This window comes from Sparus aurata, chromosome 9 (genome assembly GCF_900880675.1).
Source record: "Sparus aurata chromosome 9, fSpaAur1.1, whole genome shotgun sequence".
Lineage (NCBI taxonomy): Eukaryota > Metazoa > Chordata > Actinopteri > Spariformes > Sparidae > Sparus > Sparus aurata.
Window position 1 is genome coordinate 6,382,913 of NC_044195.1, and position 27,423 is coordinate 6,410,335.

At 40.7% G+C, this 27,423-nt stretch overlaps 4 protein-coding genes across 8 annotated transcripts; 3 read left to right on the plus strand and 1 right to left on the minus strand.

Annotated features, from left to right (window-relative positions):
* Positions 1-1,189: 1,189 nt before the first annotated feature.
* On the plus strand, positions 1,190-3,118 carry LOC115587684 (trace amine-associated receptor 13c-like). Its single transcript, XM_030427626.1, has 2 exons — positions 1,190-1,393; positions 1,582-3,118. The coding sequence occupies exons 1-2, from the start codon at positions 1,221-1,223 to the stop codon at positions 2,390-2,392; spliced, it is 984 nt and encodes a 327-aa protein (XP_030283486.1). The 5' UTR covers positions 1,190-1,220; the 3' UTR covers positions 2,393-3,118.
* A 3,806-nt stretch (positions 3,119-6,924) lies between these two features.
* Positions 6,925-12,314, minus strand: LOC115587619 (uncharacterized). Of its 2 annotated transcripts, XM_030427541.1 has the most exons (6): positions 12,174-12,314; positions 12,042-12,096; positions 11,488-11,829; positions 9,698-9,810; positions 9,520-9,582; positions 6,925-9,023 (listed from the first exon to the last, which is right to left on the minus strand). In XM_030427541.1, exons 3-6 carry the CDS (start codon positions 11,604-11,606, stop codon positions 8,632-8,634), a joined length of 687 nt encoding a protein of 228 aa, XP_030283401.1. In that variant the 5' UTR covers positions 11,607-11,829; positions 12,042-12,096; positions 12,174-12,314; the 3' UTR covers positions 6,925-8,631. The 2 variants fall into 2 exon arrangements, with proteins under 2 accessions (XP_030283401.1, XP_030283402.1); XM_030427542.1 differs by lacking the exon at positions 12,174-12,314 and having other exon boundaries at positions 11,488-11,915; positions 12,042-12,075.
* Positions 12,315-13,796: 1,482 nt separating this feature from the next.
* On the plus strand, positions 13,797-17,308 carry LOC115587618 (trace amine-associated receptor 1-like). 4 transcript variants are annotated; one of them, XM_030427538.1, is made up of 3 exons: positions 13,797-13,812; positions 15,474-15,894; positions 16,083-17,052. In XM_030427538.1, exons 2-3 carry the CDS (start codon positions 15,653-15,655, stop codon positions 16,891-16,893), a joined length of 1,053 nt encoding a protein of 350 aa, XP_030283398.1. In that variant the 5' UTR covers positions 13,797-13,812; positions 15,474-15,652; the 3' UTR covers positions 16,894-17,052. The 4 variants fall into 4 exon arrangements, with proteins under 4 accessions (XP_030283398.1, XP_030283400.1, XP_030283399.1 ...); XM_030427540.1 differs by lacking the exon at positions 13,797-13,812 and adding an exon at positions 17,101-17,308 and having other exon boundaries at positions 15,241-15,894; positions 16,083-16,344; XM_030427539.1 differs by lacking the exon at positions 13,797-13,812 and having other exon boundaries at positions 15,241-15,612; positions 15,772-15,894.
* A 6,334-nt stretch (positions 17,309-23,642) lies between these two features.
* On the plus strand, positions 23,643-24,811 carry LOC115588428 (trace amine-associated receptor 13c-like). Its single transcript, XM_030429046.1, has 2 exons — positions 23,643-23,815; positions 24,001-24,811. Exons 1-2 carry the CDS (start codon positions 23,643-23,645, stop codon positions 24,809-24,811), a joined length of 984 nt encoding a protein of 327 aa, XP_030284906.1.
* The last annotated feature ends 2,612 nt before the right edge of the window (positions 24,812-27,423 follow it).

Genomic DNA, 27,423 nt, shown 5'->3' on the forward strand with positions numbered 1-27,423 from the left:
CAATGTTATGGGAACATTACCTGCTAGCTGGCTTTAGACTGACACAGCTGTAATTTTCTCGCCCAGCACACACATTGTTTCCAAAATGGATACCTGCGCCCACCTGTGCGCCCCTTGGCATGTTGGTCTTAAAATGAGGTGTGGTCAGGCGCTATGATGGCGGACTGCTGTCTTGACGCAGCAGAAAGTGAATGTGCCATGGATGAACAAAAAGCTGGTCTAAACCCAAAAGCACAATCAGTTTCCTGCTATTTAAAGAGCACATTAGATGCAACTAAACAGATGAGTTCATACACTCTTATTTTATGATTTGAGAGGCTGCTTTCTGTTATTTTAAAGATTTTCATGAACACGGTCATGTACTGTCTCATATGTACGAACTAAAAGCTGTAGTTATTAACGCTCTAAAGGACACAAGTTGGGAGTTTTAAGTAATCAAGTTCATCAAGTGAAGTTAATCAGCTGTTTCTTGTGCACAAATACACTTGTTAATGTAGGGATACACGTATAATTTCTGCTGCTGTGCTCTGTGCTGGCGCATTATCCATTGTTCAACTAGCAAAAGGGACTTGGACACGCCCTAAATGCACTAGCTGGCTTCACTTTAGATGACTGCCATAAGCTGTCTAAATATGGCCCATTGTCTCTTCCAGCTGACAGAGACAATTGCAGGTCATCTTCAGGCTTATTCTGTATTGAAATTAAGCAGTAAATCAGGTTCTTCTTATATAGTGCAAAATCATCTTGATAAACTTTCAAAAGAGCCCCAAACCATGTCCTTACTCCAAATGGTTCACCGACAGCTTTTATTTTAGTTTGGGCTCGACTGGGATAGTTTTTTTGTGATCATTTTACATACATTTCAGGGCATAGGAACAAGTTCATCAGCGTTCAGCCAGATGGGATAATGTCAAGTGCACAAAGATTAGGGCAAGAATGTACTCTCACAAAGAACAATGTTTACCACTTTAGCTCAGCCAACATGGACCTGTGACATCTGGCAGATGGCCAAATATGGAGATAAACATAAACCAAAGACATCAACATTGAGGAGGATGAACAAAGAAGTCAAAATACGTTAATCTCTATGGAGAGGAAGAAAGCAGCAGAGGTGGGGAGGAACGAGGGCTGGGCTGGAAGGATAGTGATAAATGAGTTGTATGACAGAAAGCTTTGTTCAAAAAGCTGCCAGAGCTCAGCAGGTTCTCCTCTCGCTGGTGATGGAGACCTTAAGGGGAACTGACCTCTGCTTTCCACAACTCCTCAACAGCTCCTGCAGGAAGCCAACACGTCCTCACTTTGAAACCATGCTGATTTACATTCTGCTGTCCTTCATCGCTCTGCTCACTGCAGCTCTTAACCTGCTGGTCATCATCTCTATCTCCCACTTCAAGTAGACATTCACTAATTTATTAAACTAATGAATAGTAGGGAAATGTATCAACATATTGGCCACTGTATACTGGGTGGTTTTGACAACTGTGAGAAACAGTAATCTGATCATATTTCATTCATGTGCTTGATCTGCTGTTATCTGAATGATGATTAATATGATAAATTCATGCTGTTCTTCCTCTCCAGGCAGCTCCACACCCCCACCAACCTCCTCATCCTCTCTCTGGCTGTCTCAGATTTCTTCGTTGGCCTCCTTATGTTCTTTCAGATTATGCTCATAGATGGCTGCTGGTTCCTCGGTGATCTCATGTGTACTCTGTATCAGTACCTAGCATATGTTATTGCCTCAGCTTCAGTAGGAACCATGGTGCTCATATCTGTTGACCGCTATGTAGCTATTTGTCATCCTTTGCATTACTCCAGTGAAATCACACAAAAAAGAGTTCAGGTGTGTGTTTGTCTGTGTTGGATATGCTTTGTAATTTTTCAAAGTCTGATCCTGAAGGATATATTGAAACAACCAGGCAGGTATCACTCCTGCATTGGAGAGTGTAAATTTTTCATTTACTACATTGCTGGACTTGCAGATCTCACTTTTTCCTTCATTGTTCCCATTACTGTTATTGTTGTTTTGTATATGAGAATATTTGTAGTGGCTGTGTCTCAGGCTCGTGCCATGCGGTCTCATATGACAGCTGTAACACAATCAGGGAAAGTAACTGCAAAGAAATCTGAAATGAAAGCAGCCAGGACTCTTGGTGTTGTTGTAGTTTTGTTTCTAATATGTCTCTGCCCATATTATTGTGTTTCTCTTACAGGCCAAGATAACTTGCTCAATGCTCCATCTGCTGCCTTTGTATTATGTTTGTATTATTTTAATTCCTGTCTAAATCCTGTGGTTTATGCCTTTTGTTACCCCTGGTTAAGAAAATCAATTAAGCTTATAGTTACATTTAAGATACTGCAGCCTGACTCCTGTGAGGCAAACATAATGTAAAAACACTCTGTATGGGGTCTGAAATGAGACCCTGAGCATGAATAGACAAATGTACATGTCACGGTGAAGAGTAATCAAAAGCTACGAATAACATATATATCTTTGCATCGCTTATGCTACAATATGATATTCTGTAAGAATGACTGAGTCGATAACAGAGAAGCAACTTCAGGTTTGTTAATTTTCCAAAACAGCATTTTCGTGGTGGTGGCTGTGTAGTAAGCACAATGAAGTAAAGAAAACTGAGTTTCCATCCCCAACCTCTAGAAGTGCTTTTTCAGACATTATTCACATCTGAAGAAAATATTTGAAGTTGCTCAATTCTGTGGGTCCGTGACCCCCAGAGTTGAGCAGGTACTGTTTCTTCACTGGTGATTAAGGACAGACCTTCAATGTGGCTTCAACAAACCATTCAACAAGTTAGAGTACATTTTAAAAAAGAATAAAATCCATCCCATCTCTGAGGGATTGTTTCTCAGCCGCATTACTTTTTGAATAGCACATTTATTAAGTTATCCTATAAAAACAACACTCAATCACTAAATATATACAATTCAGTTAAACTAACTCCTCCAAATCATAGCTAAACAAACATTTTTGCCCCATACAGCCTTTAAGTTAAACACAAAATGATTTAAGAACTGTGATATATTGTTAGTATGTTGCCTACCAAGCCATGCAAGTAAAATGAGTTCAGAACCTTAATAATTATAGATGACTGCAATAAAAAGTTTGGATTGGATTTGAGGTCCCAAGAGGAGGAAGTGTGTTGACTGCAGATCCCCTAACTTCACCTCAAAGTAGTAGTTTGACATTTGTGGCTTTTAGTGAAATCTCTTTATTTATTGATTCAGACATGTTAAAGACAAAATAAGACAATACAATGAGTTTATTAATTATATAACAATAATAATAATAATAATAATACAAAAGTAAACAAGCTTTGAGAACATCAGGCATACAGCAAATCACTAAATACCACCAGAGAAAAGCAAATAAAAATTTCATGTCCGAAAAGGAGCAGGAAGGAAGTGTGAACCTATCGAGTCCTACTCCTTTTTTATATCTATATTTCGTTTTTACTTTATAATCATTCTTGTGAAATCAAAGATTCAGATCACATAGATAATAAATAAGATGTTCTTAAATAACAAAACCACCTACGCATCCTATTCCATCATGTATCCTTTCAGTATATTGTCTTTGAACATTCATTTGAACATATTTAATGATGTACATGTTTTCAGTTCCTTGATACAATTATTCCATAATGTGACTAATTTGACTGTAATACAATGATATTTTGTGTTTGTTCTTATGAGTTGTTTCTTGAATATATTGGTTTGCCTCAGGCTTTATTTTTGGCTTTATACATAATTTGAGCTGTTTTGAAATTGACCAAATTGTTAAATTTTAGAGCTTTTAACTTGATAAACAATGGATTTGTTGTTTCTCTGTAAGTGGTATTATTTACAATTCTTATGGCTCTTTTTTGAAGGATAAAGATTGGTTTAGTATTTGTTTTGTACGTTTTACCCCACACTTCCACACAGTAACTTATGTATGGAAGGATAAAAGAGCAGTACAAGGTGTATAGTGATGCTTGGTTTACAAAATCTTTAAGTTTGTATAGTACTGCAATTGACTTTGATATTTTAGTTTTTATATAGTTTACATGTGGCTTCCAGCACAATTTATTATCAATTATGATTCCAAGAAATTTGATTTTAGACACTCTTTCAATGACAACATTGTTTTTCATGAGTTTCTTATTTGAATTTATTGGTCAATTTCCAAACATTATACATTTGGTTTTATATAGGTTCAATGTTAACTTGTTGCAATCAAACCATCTCTTCAGCTTTTTTTATTCCATCTCAACTGTAACCGTGAGTTGTTCCAAGTTATTGCCGCAACAGAGTAGATTTGTATTATCTGCAAACACAATTGTTTTTAATAACTTAGAGACCTTACATATGCTGTTTATATATAATAATAACAACATTGGTCCCAGTACTGAACCCTGGGGAACCCCACAACTGACCGTCACCGTTGATTATTATGCATTGTTATTTTTGTGCAGGGAAGGCAAAGTAGATAAAGCTCCCTCTCAGCTTGTTCGTGGCCAAAAGTGTCCACCTCTTGTTTACATTTCCAAAATGCTATAAAACTAATATATATATAAAAAATGTTTCACCAGTTTTTTAAATTTGCATCAGTCCTGGTCATGAAAACTAAAATTTCATTCAAATTCTGAATTTTAACCCTTTAAATGCCTATTAGATAACATAATGCTGATGATTTATAAGGGAGAATAGCATTAAATCACCATGTTTTTACAAAATAATACATGCTACCTGAATTATTCTTTAACCATCATTGCAGCTTAATGTGTATCAATAATAAGCAGTATCAATGATTTTTTTGCTTCATTAATTTTTGGTACAGTGGCAGAAAAAACATAAAAACTCCCTCTTAGCTTATTTGTGGCCAAAAGTGTCCACCTCCTGTTTGCTTACAAAATGCTATACAAACACTATATACATAAAATATTTGCTTCTTTCTTTAAATTTGACATCAGTCCTGATCATGAAATCCAAAATTTTAATCATTTCCAGAATTTTAACTGGGTCGTTTACCCATGTAAATTTCCATGCTCCAGGCATAGGAGGTTGCCACATCACAGGTGAACCTGATTTTAATGCCATACTTTGCAGGCTTGTTGGGGATATATTGTAGATGTCAGTGGTGTGCCCTCTTCGGTGCCAAAATGCGTGCTAAAGTGCCCTCTTGGGAGCCAAAACGCACGCTGAAAGGCCCTCTTGGGAGCCAAAAAGTGTGTTAGAGTGCCCTCTTGGTTAGCAGAACACAACAAACTGCCCCCTTGGCTGGTTAAAACATGATAAACTGCCCTCTTGGGTGACAAAATCAGGCACTAAAGTGCCCTCTTCGGAGCCAAAACGCACGCTAACGTGCCCTCTTCAGTCACAAGAACGTGCTGTATGTGCCCTTTTTTTGCCTTTCGCCCCTGCCTTTCAAAAGGTCTGTGCACGCAACTGGTCGAAGTCCACAATGACCTATGAATGCAACAAGCTGCTCGTCAACTCACACACATCACCCCCTGGATTAAATAAGAGGGGGAGGCAAGCAACCCACTTTTCCCACAGGATGCGAAATGCATCATTCCTGAAGCGTCCTGGGTGGGAGAGCCTGTCATCAAAGCAGATGTTAGCGCTGATCTGAGTGAAGCAGTAGAGGGGCATCGTGGCACAAAACGTGGCCTGTCCTGTCTTGGCATCCCACATGCCATGTGTTGCTTCATGTCTTGAGCGGTAGACGCCAGCCAGAATCAGAATCCCAATGTAGACTCTAATCTCCACTTCATCCACATCCTTCCAATCCTCACACCTTCGCCTTCCATGCAGGTCTGTGTTGGTGCACAGCAGCTGAATGATCTCCTCTGTAATAAAATGGTCAAAGGCAGACCTCAGGTTGCTGATATGGGCAACTGCATACAGGGTGGGCTCTGGGGTGAAACCAGTGGATACTGGATCGTGGTGCAGGGTCTCTTCAGCAGTGGGAAACCACATAATTTTCCCATGACGAGACATCCACTCACCCGCCAGCCCCTCTGTCTCTGCCATCAGCTGATCGGCCTCCATCGCTGTGTCTGTACCGTCCTCTTCCCCTGAGGAAGAGGAATCAGGCACTGGCTGGAAGTCGTCATCAGTGGTGTTGCTGTCATCCTCTGAGGAAGGTGTCCCATCATCTTCAGGAGAGGACGTGTCCTCATCTTGGGTAGAAGATTTCTCCTCCTCAACCGCAGAGGATTTCTCTCCATCTTTACTCTCTGAGCCCATCACATACTCAAGTGCTTCAGTCAGGGCATATGACCTTCTCGCCATCCTGCAGATAAAGAAGGATCTGGGAGCTGATAGGCTCACTTATAGCATTAGTACTGACTGCACCTGCAAAAACTCCAGGACAGATTTATAAACAGTGTCAGACTTTGTTTTTGTTTCCCCAGAAGCCAGAGGTCAAGATGACCTGTGATCCTTTTTTTTGGAGAGCAGCTATTTGAGTATGTAAAGGCTATTGTTGTTGTTAATTTATGTCACTTTATCTTGCTAATACTATTTTTTTTTCATGCACAAACACACATCATTACGTGACATCCTTAGGATCACACCTATGTCAAAATTGTGTCATTCATTTGCTCCATTGGAGTGCAGGAAGCCATCATACGCCCCTAGTGGAAACTAAGAATATTAACTGAAATTGCTCCCTTGCTCAAAAATGGACAAATGACACAATCTGGTAAAAAACATTAAAAACTAAAATTTTCAAGTGTTGAGTTTAGAATGAAAGCCATTTTACCTACATTAAATGATTTTATACCGTAAATCACAAGGAATTAAAAAAATTGGTTTTCATGGGTTTCAATTGGCCAAAAGTGTCCACGATAGAGCCATAAGTACAATTGTAGATACACAGTATAATATTGACATATTCAAAGAGCAGGTTTTGAAAATTTAAAGATCAGCCAAAAATCCAGACCCTTGGGAAATATCATTCCATATGCATTAACACAGCTAAAATGATCAACAAAAAGGAAGTGAGGTGGACACAAATGGCCAGCACAGAGTCCAGAGGATTAACCATAAATAACCTCAAACAAACTGTAACCAATTGGGCCTATGTACATTTGTGTGTGTGCTTGAGTGCGGGATTCCAGCTGGTGATGGGCATCACTCATGGCTGAGTCCATCATAGAAGCCATGGAAGTCCTTGGGCAACACCTTCTTCAGGTCTTGCAGGTGCTTGAACTTCAGCTCTCTAATGTTCTGTCTGGATGTGTACAGGGGGGACACTGTGGTGACTCTGTTGTTCTTCCTGACAGATGGGGACAGGTAAGGCTCCCAGTCGTCTGAGTGGCGAATCTTGTACTCCATAGTGCCATCCACGTTGTGGTAGATAGATGGATGAAGAATAGAAGAAGAAGGATAGAAGAAATTGGAAGGGAAAAGAGGGACGATGATAGAGGATAACAAATGTCAAGTTTTAATTGATTACACAGTTATGTCTGTTAACATAGAAGGCAATATTTGTGCAAGAATGTACGTGTATGATAAAAAAACCTGATTGCTCGGAGGTCATGCACTGTTGGATCTCCAGTGATTTTTCCCGGTCGGATTGACTTGCAGATGTTCACTTGGCTGAAGTCTGTGAAGAAGCTGTGGTCCACGTACCTCACACTGTATGGCCTGGGATTGGAGCGAGCTCCCCGGATCACTGCAGCATACTCAGCCGGAACACAGATGTCTCTGTCCCTCAATCTTCTCTCAATCACACTATGCACAGAGTCGCATTCCATTTGTGTGTGACCTCTTTCAAGATACTTCTGTGTCACAGTCTTCTGCTTTTCAGTAGCAAACTTGAGGAGGGCATTGCTTAAGAGCAGGTTTCGGTTCTGGTAGCCGCATCCATCACTCCACAGAATGTACTCTTCATACGAGGGGTTTGCTTCAAGAAAGTTCACTATGCATGATGCAAACTCATTGGCAGAGAGACCAGCTTAACCCTCATGCCACAAATAATTGGCAGCATCGTTTGATGTCATGTCAAAACTGGTGAAGTTATGTACACTGAGCTTGGTCTTGTAATAGAGGGCGGAGGCTTGCAGCTTGGGGCAGAGCAGGAGCCCCTGTAGATCCATGCATGCCACCAGGGTCTTCTCACCTGCCTCTTCTTTGTCCTTTTGTTTCATCGCTTGTGCAGTGTCTTTTTTAATGCAGTGCTCCTCCCATGTGGCAGCTTCAATGTTCCCAGCCTTGAACGCACAGCAGGTATCACACTGTTCTTTCTTTGGGTGAAAGAGGGGCAGATTAAGGTCATTAAAAACATTAGAAAAGACTTGCCTTGACAGAGGCTGGATGCCACGTTTTGCACTACAGCGCTTGTACTCTGAGTGGAGCTGACTGATGGACTTGAAAACAGGCTCCAGGTACATCTTAGAGGAAGAAGACCTACAGTAGTGGGAGGGAACTTTTGGAGGGTCCAGAAGGAAGGTCTTCAGGAAGTCTTGCCCTTCTGTCCTCACCCTCACTCTCACTCTCTCAGTCTTCTCAGGACTTGCCCCTCTTCTTCCTACCCACTTCAAAAAAGACCGCTGCTTTATGCCCAGGGTTGACAGGAACATGCGTTGGCACTCGCAGTCTTCTACCATCCACAACAAGGTGTCAAAAAATGGATGCTGACCTCCTGGATTCCTCTGCTTCTGTCCGCCGCCGCTTTACACTGCACATCTCTACCGAAGACTTAACAAAGATTTTCCTCTCTTTCCAGTCCAATTTCCCCCAGAAGTACTTAAAAATCTTCTCCCTCTTCGATTCCTTTACTTCTCTGCAGTGCAGTTTAGTGGACTTTTGACAGGCTGCAGACTGGCATGGCTTCCCCATCTGTCTTTCTTCCTTTAACACTGGCTCTTTATTCCTCCATCCCCGATATGATTGGCCCCTCATTCTCCTCCTTTTATGGACATTCACCCTCCAGGTCTCTGGATTTGCCCTCTTCCGCGGCCTTCCCTGATGAGCCTCATCAGCTGAGGAGTCCTCCTCAACTCCTTCTCCTTCTTTTGATTACAAGAAAAACAGAGAAAATAAATATGCTGTGAATGGATGTCGTTCTGTGTGTGTGTGTGTGTGTGTGTGTCTATGTTATTTAGTGTTGTTTTACTCATTAGTCCATTTTGATCTGTGAAGCCCTTTGAGTTGCATTTTTTGTATGAAAGTTTCTTCAGTGTTTCTCAGTCCTGGTCACGGGGGATTGAGAAACACTGCCCTGCATGTTTTAGATGTTTCCCTGCTCCAGCACAGTTGATTCAAATCTTCTGCAGAGCTTGATGATCAGCTGATCATCTGAATCAGGTGTGTTGAATCAGGGAAACATCTAACACTTGCAAGACAGTGGGTCCCCAGGACCAGGATTGAGAAACACTGTACAGAAATAAAACTATTATTATTATTCATAACAATAATACTAATAACTACTACAACTACTATTATTACTACTACTACTACTACTACTACCACCAATAATAATAATAATAATAATAATATTAATAATACCTCCATTTCCAGATTCTTCAGGGACAAAATTCTCGTCATCAGCCTGGTCACATTCAAGTTCATCTTGAAAAGAAAGATAAACACATTAAGTACACTGAACGCAATGTTGACACAATTCAATGATGCTTGTAGTTTGCATCCTTTGCTATGGCTAACTTAATCCTAGTTTTCCACAAACCTTCCTCACTGCTGTCTACCACTGCCCCTGCCTCTGCCTCTGCCTCAAGTTCCCTATCATATTTAACATTCACCAATGCACAAAGCTCCTCTAATGAATAAGACATGTCTATCCTGAAAAAGAGAAAACAGAATGCATGCAACAGTCAAAATCATTTTAAGGTACTAAATTGGAGAAATCAGACGTTTATGAACACATCTCGGTAAGTGATGAAATGTACAGGGTAAATAACACACATGATAATGATGGGCTGCTGACACACTACATAGTGCCAGTAATATACAGTAACGTTAGTATAACTGTGGGGTCGCTAGATGCGAGAGTAAGGGCCTGTCCCAATTCTCTCACTTGCTCCGAGAACACTTGCTATGAGTTCCCTCCACAGTAAAGTCCCCTCAATGAGGGAAGTGCAAGGGAAGATTTCCCCCTAAGAAATGGGACACCACTAGTATGCAAACTGACATAGCGAACGTGTTCCCTACGTCACGCGCATCATCGACGTGTCTGATTAACCCCAGTCCAGTAGATGGCGGTGATACACATTGCCAGTGAACTGCAAACCACCATACAGAAGAAGTACTACAGCGTCTAAACTGCCGGAATTGTACAAGAAGAAGAAGAAGACGAACTAGGAGAAGAAGAAGAAGAAGAAGAAGAAGAAGAAGAAGAAGAACTATTTTCAAAACTATTTTTCATTCACGTTTGAAAATGCCGGTTCCAGTGGAGATCCTGCCTGTTGTTTGGGCTATGTTGATTTATCTTCGTCTGATAAATCAACGGGAGAGAAATATGCGAAACAGAAGACGCATTCGCCGTTTGCTCGCAATAGTCGCGATGTTTCAGGTATGTGGTTTTGTTTAATTTTGGCGCTTTTTGGCGCTTTGCTCAGCTACCAACCATTGTGTCTAAGGATGGCCTACACATTCAGATCGTATAATTTTCTTCCAGTCTATGGTAAAATGATTAAACTTGATACATTACTGGTTTTGATCGGTCAATCAATAATCATTTATATGGCTGAAAATATCATAGTTTCATGCCTTTGCATTCATTGTTAGCATTGTAAATATCACCAATCTACATTGTTGAATGTGTACTGCTACTTGATCATGGAGGAGATCACACTGGTGTTGTTGGGCCACGACTCGTACAATAATGTGGGTTGTTCATTGTTTTCCAGAGTGACCGCCCAGTGAGATACTGCAGATTGAACATTGATGTGCCAATCCTATGCCTGTGGTTTGATGTCGAGTTGGAGACCAGACAGGATTTCAGACTGTCTAGACGGGCCATGCATTCCCTACAGCGTCTGATGAGGAGAGAGCAGGACCATGGTTGGGGCCATGAATATGAAGTCCTCATCTTTGTTTATTGGCTTGCCCATGGTCTGTCCTATCGTGTGGTCTCAAGAGTTTTCAGTGTTCCTAAATCCACCGTTCACAGGATTGTTCACCGGGTGGCACAGTTCATTTGGGACAATCTACACAGAGCCATCAGTTTCCCCAAGCCTGCAGACCTGGACACTGAAGGTAATGGATTTGCACAGCTTGCTGGGACACCAGTCCTTAACAAAGCTGTTGGTGCCATTGACGGTTGTCACGTGCGAATCAAGCCTCCATCAGTCCATCGTCTGGACTATTTAAATTACAAAGGGTTTTATTCCATCAACGTGCAAGGCCTCTGTGACCATACAGGCAGATTCCTGGATGTTTTCGTGGGCTATCCAGGTTCAGTACACGACACCCGCATTTTAAAAAACAGTTTTTTCTATCTTGCTAGAAGGTACCCACCTAATGGATACTTCATCCTGGGAGATGGTGGGTATCCTTGTTTGGAGACACCAGTCTCCCTCATCACTCCATACAGAGAACCAGTGAATGGCCAGTTGCAATGGAAATTCAATTACCATCAATCAAAGGCCCGTTCTATTGTAGAGAGAGCATTTGGCATCATGAAGACTCGCTGGAGGTCAACTCTGTTCAGGGCCTTGGAGGTCAAACCTACATTTGCACCCCAGGTGACTGCATCATGTGCCTTCCTGCACAATGTCTGCCTGGACAATGGAGACGTCCTGGAGCCAGACAATGATGTGGCACTGGACATCCTGGACCCGGAACCTCCCCTCCAAGAAGCTGCTCAGGCACACGAGAGACCAGGAAATGCAACAAGGGACAGGCTTTCTGCATTGATCAATGCACAAGCCCCTCAATAGAATATTCTGTTAAAAATTTTAAATAGTTTACATGCACATGTTCTTTTGTGCTATTTAATTTTGTACATATGTTTCATTTTATACATTTCAACAAAATGTAAAGATCAGTTGATATTGTTTGTTTGTTTATACCATTTCATCAACAGGCTTGCTGCATTGATCAATGCCCAGCTCTTTCACTGCTTGCCTGTAAACATATATTATGGGCATGTAGTTAGGGTCGATAGCTTTATCAGATATGATTTGTACAATCTGGTCACTCACTCCCACAGGCTTTTGGTGGCGAATTTTGTTTTAAGAAAACTGGCATCATTGGCTGCCCTAAAGCGGATGAGGCCAAAGGTCTTCTCTTGAGTCCCTAAAAAGACAGTTGTCATGAGAACAGGACATTTGTTTTCAATGTTCAATATGATAGGCTACGACCCGATATGTGTCCACGGCGTTTCTGTAACTTTTGCGAGTTTTCGCTTCTGAATCTGAACGTGTAACTCAGGTTTCTCTGTACTCATTACGCCTTGTTATCAAGAATATTTGAAGCCTGGATAAGCACGAAACATCTGCTTGTATACACCGAGACACACACCCCCGGTCATGGGCAGACTCTTGCGAAGCACTCGGCATATTTACGAACGTCGTCAAATAACGATTTTCAAAACTATAACTTAACAGTCCATTGCATATACATCTAACTAACATATTCCAACACGTTTAAAATTTTTTGACAGTGGTATTTGCGAATATATACTTACATTTGTAATTGTCGTTTCCGCCGGTAGTCGCCATCTTGCTCCAGAAAATTGCCGTTGGCTGAGCGCGCAAGGCATCATGGGATACTCCCTTGCCCGCAAGCCTGGTCCAGAGCTGACTTGGTAGCGAGGGGGCATTTTTAGGGGAGGATAGGCACTTCCCCTTGTCCCTAAAGTATTGGGACACCCTACCCCCTCACGGGAACGCGCAAAATCTAGGGCAAGGGGTCAAATCAAGGGCTAGGATTTGAATTGGGACAGGCCCTAACAGTATTAGCCTAGATGCTGTGAGTTTGAAGTCTGCCAGATATCCACGGTATAAGGAGTTTAAGGCCACAGAAAATAGTCTGATGTATAGCGTTAGCTTAGGTTGACGGCGGAAAACCCCATGTTTGATCTAAGTAAATATCTTTCTAATCACAATACAGATAAAGACACCATTTATTAGCATGCTAGTTAGCATGCTATCAAGAGCTACGCGCTAGCTATCAGCATTGAGTTGTAAAGAATTTGCAGTATAAACTAATCCATACAAATGTCAATGTGAATGAATGTTAACTAACATTAGTACGAACTTGAATACAGTCATCAAACAAGAGGCTTAAAGGGGGTTCAGACCGAACGCGATAGATGCGAATGGAGCGGCAACTCTACATTGAGAATCAATGTAAATAGCGCGATGACATGCGATTCAGGCAACTGCGGCGTGAATGGAGCGTCTGGCGCGGCGCGAATGAAGCGTCTGAAGTGACATCCAATCAGCGACGAGCTCAAGCCGACGACGTCACTTTCCTCACCTACGGTTGTTTACGGTTGCTCAGAGCAACGATGGAGGAGAAGCTAGTTGTAGATGTGTGTGGGCACCAGGTGCTGTTCGACACCACAACTCACCTCAGACAGATGGACAGGCGCTCTGCAGCTGAGATGGAGTGCCTGTAGTTAGTGTCCAGGCAGGAGATCCTGGCACCGACCCGAGCTAACAGGTCCTCGAACTGGGCTCTGGTCAGCCTGAGGTACCGCTGGAACCGGTCGTCATCCAGACGGAGCTCCTGGAGGAGGCAGTGAAATTCCCCCCGCTCCGTGTGTCTCCGGAGGACTTCATGAATCCAGACACGACGGAGGGTGGTTTCCCGGCGTTTCTGGGACTTGTACAGCAGGTACAGTGCAGCAACGGTGGTGATATCAGCCATGATAGACGTGGAAAGACAGCGGGTTGAGAAATACTGGTTCAAAAATGAGCGGGCAAGCGCGAATGACGCGAATGGAGCGAATAGTCCAAAATGATCACGCGGCGCGAATGAAGCGTCTGAAGCGATTGTATTTGTGTCTGTCGCGTTTGGTCTGAATGCCCCATTATGGTGATACTTTACCTTGACTGCACGAAGAAAGTTCTGAGTGGGGAGTCTCGCTTCTCGTTCAATCTGCGACTGCGAAGGAAAAAAGCTTATGCAATTTGAAAGGGGCGTGGAGATACACGGTTTGATGGACACTTCTGACATCCAATGGAGATACGCGTTAAATGAAACACCTAATAAAACCTCTTCTTATTGGTCATTTAGATGTTGAACACTAACAGTAGACAGAGGAGAATGGTTGCATTCCATATATCATAAAAAGTCCAAATCCTCAAAATTGGAGATACGCGGTTTTCATCGGACAGCGACGATATGTTACCTCACCCAACATCACCAAAACATCTTCAGAGGGCTGCAGTAAAACATTCTTCCTTCTTAACATTTAACGTTACAGGAACATTATTTGAAACAAAACATCCTGAAAATGCACTTTGAACATTAGATAAAAACATTTTTTAAAACATAATAAAAACTTGTAGGGAATGTTGGCCAATGTTGTGGGAACATTACCTGCTAGCTGGCTTTAGACTGACACAGCTGTAATTTTCTCGCCCAGCACACACATTGTTTCCAAAATGGATTACCTGCGCCCACCTGTGCGCCCCTTGGCATGTTGGTCTTAAAATGAGGTGTGGTCAGGCGCTATGATGGCGGACTGCTGTCTTGACGCAGCAGAAAGTGAATGTGCCATGGATGAACAAAAAGCTGGTCTAAACCCAAAAGCACAATCAGTTTCCTGCTATTTAAAGAGCACATTAGATGCAACTAAACAGATGAGTTCATACACTCTTATTTTATGATTTGAGAGGCTGCTTTCTGTTATTTTAAAGATTTTCATGAACACGGTCATGTACTGTCTCATATGTACAAACTAAAAGCTGTAGTTATTAACGCTCTAAAGGACACAAGTTAGGAGTTTTAAGTAATCAAGCTCATCAAGTGAAATTAATCAGCTGTTTCTTGTGCACAAATACACTTGTTAATGTAGGGATACACGTATAATTTCTGCTGCTGTGCACTGTGCTGGCGCATTATCCATTGTTCAACTAGCAAAAGGGACTTGGACACGCCCTAATTGCACTAGCTGGCTTCACTTTAGATGACTGCCATAAGCTGTCTAAATATGGCCCATTGTCTCTTCCAGCTGACAGAGACAATTGCAGGTCATCTTCAGGCTTATTCTGTATTGAAATTAAGCAGTAAATCAGGTTCTTCTTACATAGTGCAAAATCATCTTGATAAACTTTCAAAAGAGCCCCAAACCATGTCCTTACTCCAAATGGTTCACCGACAGCTTTTATTTTAGTTTGGGCTCGACTGGGATAGTTTTTTTGTGATCATTTTACATACATTTCAGGGCATAGGAACAAGTTCATCAGCGTTCAGCCAGATGGGATAATGTCAAGTGCACAAAGATTAGGGCAAGAATGTACTCTCACAAAGAACAATGTTTACCACTTTAGCTCAGCCAACATGGACCTGTGACATCTGGCAGATGGCCAAATATGGAGATAAACATAAACCAAAGACATCAACATTGAGGAGGATGAACAAAGAAGTCAAAATACGTTAATCTCTATGGAGAGGAAGAAAGCAGCAGAGGTGGGGAGGAAGGAGGGCTGGGCTGGAAGGATAGTGATAAATGAGTTGTATGACAGAAAGCTTTGTTCAAAAAGCTGCCAGAGCTCAGCAGGTTCTCCTCTCGCTGGTGATGGAGACCTTAAGGGGAACTGACCTCTGCTTTCCACAACTCCTCAACAGCTCCTGCAGGAAGCCAACACGTCCTCACTTTGAAACCATGCTGATTTACATTCTGCTGTCCTTCATCGCTCTGCTCACTGCAGCTCTTAACCTGCTGGTCATCATCTCTATCTCCCACTTCAAGTAGACATTCACTAATTTATTAAACTAATGAATAGTAGTGAAATGTATCAACATATTGGCCACTGTATACTGGGTGGTTTTGACAACTGTGAGAAACAGTAATCTGATCATATTTCATTCATGTGCTTGATCTGCTGTTATCTGAATGATGATTAATATGATACATTCATGCTGTTCTTCCTCTCCAGGCAGCTCCACACCCCCACCAACCTCCTCATCCTCTCTCTGGCTGTCTCAGATTTCTTCGTTGGCCTCCTTATGTTCTTTCAGATTATGCTCATAGATGGCTGCTGGTTCCTCGGTGACCTCATGTGTACTCTGTATCAGTACCTAGCATATGTTATTGCCTCAGCTTCAGTAGGAACCATGGTGCTCGTATCTGTTGACCGCTATGTAGCTATTTGTCATCCTTTGCATTACTCCAGTGAAATCACACAAAAAAAAGTTCAGGTGTGTGTTTGTCTGTGTTGGATATGTTCTGTAATTTTTCAAAGTCTGATCCTGAAGGATATATTGAAACAACCGGGCAGCTATCACTCCTGCATTGGGGAGTGTATATTTTTCATTAACTACATTGCTGGACTTGCAGATCTCACTTTTTCCTTCATTGTTCCCATTACTGTTATTGTTGTTTTGTATATGAGAATATTTGTAGTGGCTGTGTCTCAGGCTCGTGCCATGCGGTCTCATATTACAGCTGTAACACAATCAGGGAAAGTAACTGCAAAGAAATCTGAAATGAAAGCAGCCAGGACTCTTGGTGTTGTTGTAGTTTTGTTTCTAATATGTCTCTGCCCATATTATTGTGTTGCTCTTACAGGCCAAGATAACTTGCTCAATGCTTCATCTGCTGCCTTTGTATTATGTTTATATTATTTTAATTCCTGTCTAAATCCTGTGGTTTATGCCTTTTGTTACCCCTGGTTAAGAAAATCAATTAAGCTTATAGTTACATTTAAGATACTGCAGCCTGACTCCTGTGAGGCAAACATAATGTAAAAACACTCTGTATGGGGTCTGAAATGAGACCCTGAGCATGAATAGACAAATGTACATGTCACGGTGAAGAGTAATCAAAAGCTACGAATAACATATATATCTTTGCATCGCTTATGCTACAATATGATATTCTGTAAGAATGACTGAGTCGATAACAGAGAAGCAACTTCAAGTTTGTTAATTTTCCATTTTTTTTTTCCGAAACAGCGTTTCGTGGTGGTGGCTGTGTGGTAAGCACAATGAAGTAAAGAAAACTGAGATTCCATTCCCAACCTCTAGAAGTGCTTTTTTAGATGTTATTATCCACATCTGAAGAAAATATTTGAAGTTGCTCAACTTACTCAATAAGTTGAGCAGGTACTTTTTCTTCACTGGTGATTAAGGACAGACCTTCAATGTGGCTTCAACAAACCATTTAACAAGTTAGACAAAAGAGTACATTTTAAAAAAGAAAAAAATACATCCCATCTCTGAGGTATTGTTTCACAGCCTCATTACTTTTTAAATAACATAACGTTTACTAAGTTATCCTATAAAAACAACACTCAATCCTTAAATATGTAACGGAACGGAATGGAATAAAATGATTTAAACACTGTGATATATTGTTAGTATGTTGCCTACTAAGCCATGCAAGTAGAATGAGTTCAGAATCTTAACAATTATAGATTGATTGCCATGAAAGTTTGTATTGGATTTGAGGTCCCCAGAGGAGGAAGTGTGTTGACTGCAGATCCCCTAACTTCACCTCAAATGTCAGCAGTAGTTTGACATTTGTGACATTTAGTGAAATCTCTTGATAACTATGAGAATTATTTTCTTGCATTCGATTTAATGACCAAGATCACCATAGGATATAAGCCATTTTATTTGAAATGGCTATAAGTTATATAGATAGATAGATAGATAGATAGATAGATAGATAGATACATAGATAGATAGATAGATAGGGAAATTAGATCATAATAGCAGCAGGTACATTCAAGTACAAATACAATCAAAATATAAGGCAAGGCAAGTTTATTTGTAAAGCACAATTCAGACAGAAGGCAACTCAGAGTGCTTCACAGGACCATATAAATAACAGTAAAAGAAATTAAAAATTGCACATTTAAATTGCAGACATTTACAAACGAGTATCTAGTGGGCTTCATGCATACTACACAATAGTTTTTTACTTATCTCCTCTCCAATTACTCCTTATCTCCTGACAGGAACCTGTTTTTTGCAAAGTCCAATTTCATCAGGGCTCTGCCTGTCCAGGGTCCTGAGATTGTTTTTCTCAAGGTAAACACCCAGTATACAGTGGCCAATCTGATGTAGGTACTGTGTGCTATAGGCCACTTTTCAGCCTTGGTCTTCTTCTAGCTAGGTACTCCAAGGTTACTGCAGACACGGTCAAGCATACTGACGAAACTGCTGGCGATGCATCCAGATTAATCACCAGGGGGTGTTGCTTTCTAAGGTTTGGCCATCCACCTGTTGTCCTTGGCGCCCTGCATTGTATTGACCACAGACTGCACAGACTATGAGGCCATGGCTCTCTCTAGCCCCAGAGTATGATGAGACTGTGAAACTCATTCGTGTTAGAGGAAGGTTGTGGCGGAGTGACCAACTGGAGCAGAAGCTGTTAAACCGGTGATTCTGGATCTTCATCATTGAGTGACTTACCTCATTATCCAAGATACTGACAAGGATCTTCACCATCCTGGAGCAGAGCGACTGCTTGCAGAGCTACGTCGCAAATACTGGACACTACATGGCCGTGAGGCAGTTAGATGGCATCAGCGCTACTGATCTGACTGTCAGAGGTGGAGAACCACTCCAACAGTGCCAAAAATGGCAGATCTACCTCCAGCCAGACTGAAACTTATGAAACCCCCTTCTTTTCAACAGGTATGGACCTTTTTGTACCCTTTACTGTGAAGTTTGGCCGTCGCCATGAGAAGAGATGGGGCATAGTATTTTAATGTCTCACCACTCGTGCAGTGCACTTAGATGTGCTTTCTATCTTGGACACAGACTCCTTCCTGATGGCCCTCCATAACTTGATTGCACGAAGAGGCAAACAGGCTTAGCTCCTGTCTGATCAGGGTACTAATTTTAAAGGAGGAGAGAGAGAACTTCAGGAAGTGGAGGGGATTTTAAACTCCAAGCCCTTTGGCTATGTGTCAACAGATGCAGCGGATGCTGATCCAGTGACCCCTAACTTGCTCCTCATGGGGCGGCTGGACCCCTTGCTTCCATAGGCTATATATGGAGAGACTGAGATGCTGAGCCGGCGCCACTGGAGACATAGTCAGGTTTTGGCTGATCAGTTTTGGAGGTGCTTTATTCAACACTATCTTCCCACTAGGCAAATGTGCTGTAAATGGCACAAAGATTCGGCCCAGCCCCAGCTTCAACCTGGAACCATAGTTATGATAGTGGACCCCCATCTGTCAAGAGCACTTTGGCCAATTGGCCACATCTACCAAGTCATCCCAGGACGGGATATTAGAGTCAGGACTGCAGTGGTCAAGGTCAAAGACAAGACCTACACCAGACCAGTCGCTCGTCTTGTTGCCCTGCCTGCCATCCATGACACAGATAATGTCTGTCCTTCTTAAGGTGACAAATTTGATGGACAAATTTGGGGGCGGCTGTGCTGAAGGACAGACATAGAAGAGCTAAATAACAGGCAGAACTGCGCCCCCTGCTGTCTAAAGGAGCCTCCACAGAGTGGTCCGATGTAGCAGGTGGACATGTGCCAGAGAGAGAAAGAGAGACTGTTGTTGGATTATCAGTGTTGCCGTTTCTGTCAGGAGTTGGGACCTTGACAGTGTGCGTTCAAAGAACAGTGAGTGTGATGTTTATGGTTGTTTATTGCTTTATGTTATTCCTTAGAGCTAACATGTTTTGATATCTGGCTAACAAGTTAATGCTAATAGTTGCTAATAGTAAGAAGTCTCTCACGTGTATATGTTTGTATTATTACTGTATATTACTGGTTGTAAGTAAGCTGAACGATTCATTCTTTACCATTCCTGGTACTGTATAGTTAATCATGTACATGCTGTTCTGATAACTGTTGCTTTTTATTCTCTGTTACAGAACCACACACACATATACACACCTTCCATACATCTTTCACACACATTTCACCCACACACACTCATCTGTCACACTCACACCCTCAACCATTCTTAAAGGAGAACTTCGGTCGATTTAAACATGCAGCTTCATTGCTCAAGCTACCCCTGACTTGCGAGTACCGAAGACGCGAACAAATTTGGTCCAGCCATTACAGAGCTCCGTGAACGGAGATGTAGCATTGAACACTAACTGCATGGGGTCAGAACTTCACGCTGTGTTTTAAGCATCTTAACATGCTCCACATCTCACACCAGAAGTTATGCAACATCAGCAGACACCTTAGCACACAGCACTGTAGCGTGTATGACTCAAACTGAATAAAAAAGTAGTTAAAATAGTGTGTTTGTGCAAGGAGCTACTTACCTGTTTGTTGACATCCGCGTCTTCCGGTAGCTAGACCAAACTAGCGTATCCACCGAGTGTGCACTTAACAGGCTTAACAGGCTATTGTAAGGCTCATGGCTCATGACAGGTTGTAACATGGACATGTACATTATGAACATACACACGAAAATGCTGGAATACGTTTCCGTCTCCTCCAGTGAGGGAGTAAGTGCACGCTCGACGGATTGACTAGTTTGGTCTAGCTACCGGAACACACGGATGTCAACAAACAGGTAAGTAGCTGCTTGCACAAACACACTATTTTAACTACTTTTTTATTCAGTTTGAGTCATACACGCTACAGTGCTGTGTGCTAAGGTGTCTGCTGATGTTGCATAACTTCTGGTGTGAGATGTGGAGCATGTTAAGATGCTTAAAACACAGCGTGAAGTTCTGACCCCATGCAGTTAGCGTTCAATGCTACATCTCCGTTCACGGAGCTCTGTAATGGCTGGACCAAATTTGTTCGCGTCTTCGGTACTCGCAAGTCAAGGGTAGCTTGAGCAATGAAGCTGCATGTTTAAATCGACCGAAGTTCTCCTTTAATCGGCTATAAAGAAACTAAAAGGAACATCTGGACTTGTGTATTCTAACCAATGCCCCCCAGCTGCCACAAGTGATTCAATCCAGTTAACTATACAGTCCTTACAATAAACCACCACAACAGCCCCCCTCTCGGATATCTCCGGGGAGAGGAGCGGGGAATGATCATGATCATTTCATTTACAAGATGGTGCCATGCCAGTAGCAGCCTATAGTAGCAGCTCCCGGTACGTCATAGTTTTTATTGTGTTTTTAGCTTGTTTTTCTTTGGTAATTGTTCACTGTGCTGTGGATTTATACACAATTCACACATCACGATGCCGTTTCACCGGATATCTCCTTGTTACTTTTTTCGTGCTTGGGTCTCTCCTGATGATCTCTCCTGTATGCCATTACTTTTTACATTCTGGCAACTGGGAATGAGGATGCCGCATGTGACGTAATCCACGCTGTGACCATCACAGGTGACTTCAACCACGTCTCTCTTTCATCCACACTCCCAACGCCTGCAAGAGTGCATTTTTTTTCACCTGGGAGATGTGTCAATATGGGAGATATAGCCTACTTTGGTGTTGAGAAACTGCAGCCTTCATCACTGATGGACTTTTATCTACACTTTACATTTACTGTCAGTAAATGGCTTCAAACTTTGTATGTGATCGTGTTGCATGAATGAGTGGCGAGAGGCACTCACTTACAAAGCAAAAGCAATCATTTAAATTACTGGTCAGGGAAATTAGAGAGCCCACTTTGGCTCATCTCAGGCCATTAACTTAAGCTGCTCACTAACACCCCTCAAAAAAAGGGCAAGGCAAATGGCAGCTCAAAAAAAACAAAAACTTTCTTTTATTCCCAAATGTACAGTAAATCCATTCCAGTAACACATTAAGTCCAAACACACAGTAATCCATGATTAAATGATAGTGGCAAAAAATTGCGATTGGATTGCTTATTTGTGCATTTATTTGTCAAAAGCCTTGCAGACACCATTATCCCTCTCTATTGGAGATCCTGAGATGGCAGCCGTTTGATTAAAAGCTCATTTAAGCAGATATGAGCTTCTATGCCCAAGCTAGAGCCTACAATAACCAATGAATGATCCTCTTTCCTGAGCCACTTACACAGCAGCGTCTGAATGATTGATGCATCATGAAGCTAATGAGATTTAAAATCCAGTAATAGGTAATTCATTTTGGTTTATACAGCTATAGCTATATGCATAGTTTTATGCATGTTTTTCCCTTAATAGGCTATAAGCACTTTTTTGACTATTTTATATGGACGGAGGAAATAAAGAACTATAATGAGAGTTTTTCCATGTAACTATGTTCAGGCTATCAGAGGTCTTTTGAGGTTATACAGTAGCATTGTTTTGCCAAGTGACTGGATATTTCCTCAGAAAAATTAAGTGTTAAGTGTATTGTTAATAAATTTAACTTCAATCACGTAAGACTACATGATTTGGACTCATCTTATCTTAAAGATTTAAATGCTAGTTTCAAACTGACACAGCTGTAATTTTTACGCCCAGCACACACATTGTTTCCATAATAGATGTACCTGCACCCACCTGTGCGCCCCTTGGCATGTCGGTATTAAAATGAGGTGTGGTCAGGCGCTATGATGGCGGACTGCTGTCTTGAGGCAGCAGAAAGTGACTCTGCCATGGATTAACAAAAAGCTGGTCTAAACCCAAAAGCGCAATCTGTTTCCTGCTATTAAAAGAGCACATTAGATGCACCTAAACAGATGGGTTTATACAGTCTTATCTTATGATTTGAGAGGCTGCTTTCAGTTATTTTGAAGATTTCCATGAACACAGTCATGTACTGTCTCATATGTATAAACTAAAAGCTGTAGTTATTAACTCTCTAAAGGAAACAAGTTAGGAGTTTCAAGTAATCAAGTTCATCAAGTGAAGTTAATCAGCTGTTTCTTGTGCACAAATACACTTGTTAATGTAGGGATACACGTATAATTTCTGCTGCTGTGCACTGTGCTTGCGCATTATCCATTGTTCAACTAGCAAAAGGGACTTGGACACGCCCTAAATGCACTAGCTGGCTTCACTTTAGATGACTGCCATAAGCTGTCTAAATATGGCCCATTGTCTCCTCCTGCTGACAGAGACTATTACAGGTCATCTTCAGGCTTATTTTGTATCAAAATTAAGCAGTAAATAAGGTTCTTCTTACCTAGTGCAAAATCATTTTAATAAACTTTCAAAAGAGCCCCAAACCATGTCTGTACTCCAAATGGTTCACCGACAGCTTTTATTTTAGTTTGGGCTCGACTGGGATAGTTGTTTTGTGATCATTTTACATACATTTCAGGGAATAGGAACAAGTTCATCAGCGTTCAACCAGATGGGATAATGTCAAGTGCACAAAGATTAGGGCAAGAATGTACTCTCACAAAGAGCAACATTTACCACTTTAGCTCCGTCAACATGGACCTGTGACATCTGGCAGATGGCCAAATATGGAGATAAACATAAACCAAAGACATCAACAATGAGGAGGATGAACAAAGAAGTCAAAATAAGTAAATCTCTATGGAGAGGAAGAAAGCAGCAGAGGTGGGGAGGAAGGAGGGCTGGGCTGGAAGGATAGTGATAAATGAGTTGTATGACAGAAAGCTTTGGTCAAAAAGCTGCCAGAGCTCAGCAGGTTCTCCTCTCTCTGGTGATGGAGACCTTGGAGGACACTGACCTCTGCTTTCCACAACTCCTCAACAGCTCCTGCAGGAAGACAATACGTTCTCACTTTGAAACCATGCTGATTTACATTCTGCTATCCTTCAGCTCTCTGCTCACTGCAGCTCTTAACCTGCTGGTCATCATCTCTATCTCCCACTTCAAGTAGACATTCACTAATTTATTTAACTAATGAATAGTAGTAAAACGGATTGTCATATTGGCCAGTGTATACTGGGTGATTTTGACAACTGTGAGAAACAGTAATCTGATCATATTTCAGTCATGTGCTTGATCTGCTGTTATCTGAATGATTAATATGATAAATTCACACTGTTCTTCCTCTCCAGGCAGCTCCACACCCCCACCAACCTCCTCATCCTCTCTCTGGCTGTCTCAGATTTCTTCGTTGGCCTCCTTATGTTCTTTCAGATTCTGCTCATAGATGGCTGCTGGTTCCTCGGTGACCTCATGTGTACTCTGTATCAGTACCTAGCATATGTTATTGCCTCAGCTTCAGTAGGAACCATGGTGCTCGTATCTGTTGACCGCTATGTAGCTATTTGTCATCCTTTGCATTACTCCAGTGAAATCACACAAAAAAGAGTTCAGCTGTGTGTTTGTCTGTGTTGGATATGCTCTGTAATGATTCAAAGTCTGATACTGAAGGACATAATGAAACAACCAGGCAGGTATCACTCCTGCATTGGAGAGTGTGTAGTTTTCATTAACTACATTGCTGGACTTGTAGACCTCACATTTTCCTTCATTGTTCCCATTACTGTTATTGTTGTTTTGTATATGAGAATATTTGTAGTGGCTGTGTCTCAGGCTCGTGCCATGCGGTCACATATTACAGCTGTAACACAATCAGGGAAAGTAACTGCAAAGAAATCTGAAATGAAAGCCGCCAGGACTCTTGGTGTTGTTGTAGTTTTGTTTCTAATATGTCTCTGTCCATATTATTGTGTTGCTCTTACAGGCCAAGATAACTTGCTCAATACTTTATCTGCTGCCTTTGTGTTATGGTTGTATGATTTTAACTCCTGTCTAAATCCTGTGGTTTATGCCTTTTGTTATCCCTGGTTAAGAAAATCAATTAAGCTCATAGTTACATTTAAGATACTGCAGCCCGACTCCTGTGAGGCGAACATACTGTAGAAAGACTCTGTATTGGGTCTGAAATAAGACCCTAAGCATGAATAGACAAATGTAGGTGAGCACGGTGAAGAGTAATTCAAAGCTGCGAATAACATGTGTGTCCTTGCATTGCTTATGCTACAATATTATATTCTGTAAGAATGACTGAGTCAATAACAGAGAAGCATCTTCACGTTTGTTAATTTTCCATTTTTTTTTTTCAAAACAGCATTTTTGTGGTGGTGGCTGTGTGGTAAGCACAATGAAGTGTAGAAAACTGAGTTTCCATCCCCAGCCTCTAGAAGTGCTTTTTCAGACATTATTCACATCTGAAGAAAATATTTGAAGTTGCTCAATTCTGTGGGTCCGTGACCCACAGAGTTGAGCAGGTACTGTTTCTTCACTGGTGATTAAGGACAGACCTTTAATGTGGCTTCCTCAAACCATTTAACAAGTTAGAGTACATTTTAAAAAAGAAAAAAATCCATCCCATCTCTGAGGGATTGTTTCTCAGCCGCATTACTTTTTAAATAACACATATACTAAGTTATCCTATAAAAACAACACTCAATCCCTAAATATATACAATTCAGTGGAACTAACTCCTCCAAATCGTAGCTAAACAAACATTTTAACTTTAAGTTAAACACAAAATGATTTAAGAACTGTGATATATTGTTAGTATGTTGCCTACCAAGCCATGCAAGTAAAATGAGTTCAGAACCTTAACAATTATAGATTGACTGCCATAAAAGTTTGGATTGGATTTGAGGTCCCAAGAGGAGGAAGTGTGTTGACTGCAGATCCCCTAACTTCACCTCAAAGTAGTAGTTTGACATTTGTGGCTTTTAGTGAAATCTCTTTATTTCTCTTTATTTATTGATTCAGATATGTTAAAGACAAAATAAGACAATAAGATAAGTTTAAAAAATAATATAATAATAATAATAATAACAATAATAATAATGATAATTGTAATAATGATAATAATAATACAAAAGCAAACAAGTTTGAAAACATCAGGCACAAAGAAAATCACTAAATCCCACCAGAGAAAAGCAAATAAAAATTTCATGTCCGAAAAGGAGCAGGAAGGAAGTGTGAACCTATCGAGTCCTACTCCTTTTTTATATCTATATTTCATTTTTATTTTATAATAATTCTTGTGAAATCAAAGATTAGGATCACATAGATAATAAATAAGATGTTCTTAAATAACAAAACCACCTACGCATCCTATTCCATCATGTATCCTTTCAGTATATTGTCTTTGAACATTTGTTTGAACATATTTAATGATGTACATGTTTTCAGTTCCTTGTTACAATTGTTCCATAATGTGACTCATTTGGCTGTAATACAATGATATTTTGTGTTTGTTCTTACTAGTTGTTTCTTGAATATATTGGTTTGCCTCAGGTTTTATTTTTGGCTTTATACATAATTTGAGCTGTTTTGAAATTGACCAAATTGTTAAATTTTAGAGCTTTTAACTTGATAAACAATGGATTTGTTGTTTCTCTGTCAGTGGTTTTATTTACAATTCTTATGGCTCTCTTTTGAAGGATAAAGTTTGGTTTAGTATTTGTTTTGTACGTTTTACCCCACACTTTCACACAGTAACTTATGTATGGAAGGATAAAAGAGCAGTACAAGGTGTATAGTGATGCTTGGTTTACAAAATCTTTAAGTTTGTATAGTACTGCAATTGACTTTGATATTTTAGTTTTTATATAGTTTAAATGTGGCTTCCAGCACAATTTATTATCAATTATGATTCCAAGAAATTTGATTTTAGACACTCTTTCAATGACAACATTGTTTTCATGAGTTTCTTATTTGAATTTATTGGTCGATTTCCAAACATTATACATTTTGTTTTATATAGGTTCAATGTTAACTTGTTGCAATCAAGCCATCTCTTTAGTTTTTTTTATTCCATCTCAACTGTAACCATGAGTTGTTCCAAGTTATTGCCGCAACAGAGTAGATTTGTATTATCTGCAAACACAATTGTTTTTGATAACTTAGAGACCTTACATATGCTGTTTATATATAATAATAACAACATTGGTCCCAGTATTGAACCCTGGGGAACCCCACAACTGACCATCTGAAGTTGAGCTTTGAAGTTGTTATTCATTTGTACATACTGATATCTATTCTCCAGGTAACTGCCGACCCAGGATAGTGCCACCCCTCTGACTCCATATCTATGCATTTTCTTAACAAGAGATCATGGTCGACAGTGTCAAATGTTTTTTTTTTTTTTTTTTAGATCTAGGAATATTCCTATTGCATATTCTTTTTTCTCTATTGCAGCTGTTATTTCTTCAACAAATTCCATTAATGCCAGTGAAGTTGTCCTGTTAGCCCTAAATCCATATTGCTGATCACTCAGCATGTCATGTTATGTGATGAAATCATTTAATCTGCTATACATTATTTCTTCTAGTATTTTTGAAAATTGTGGCAGTAAAGAAACAGGTCTGTAATTTGAGAGTCCATGTCTATTTCGTGTAGTGAAATCTCTTGATAACTATGATAATTATTTTCTTGCATCTAGTGGGCTTCATGCATACTACACAATAGTTTTTAACTTATTTCCACTCACTCAAAAATAGAAGTACGAA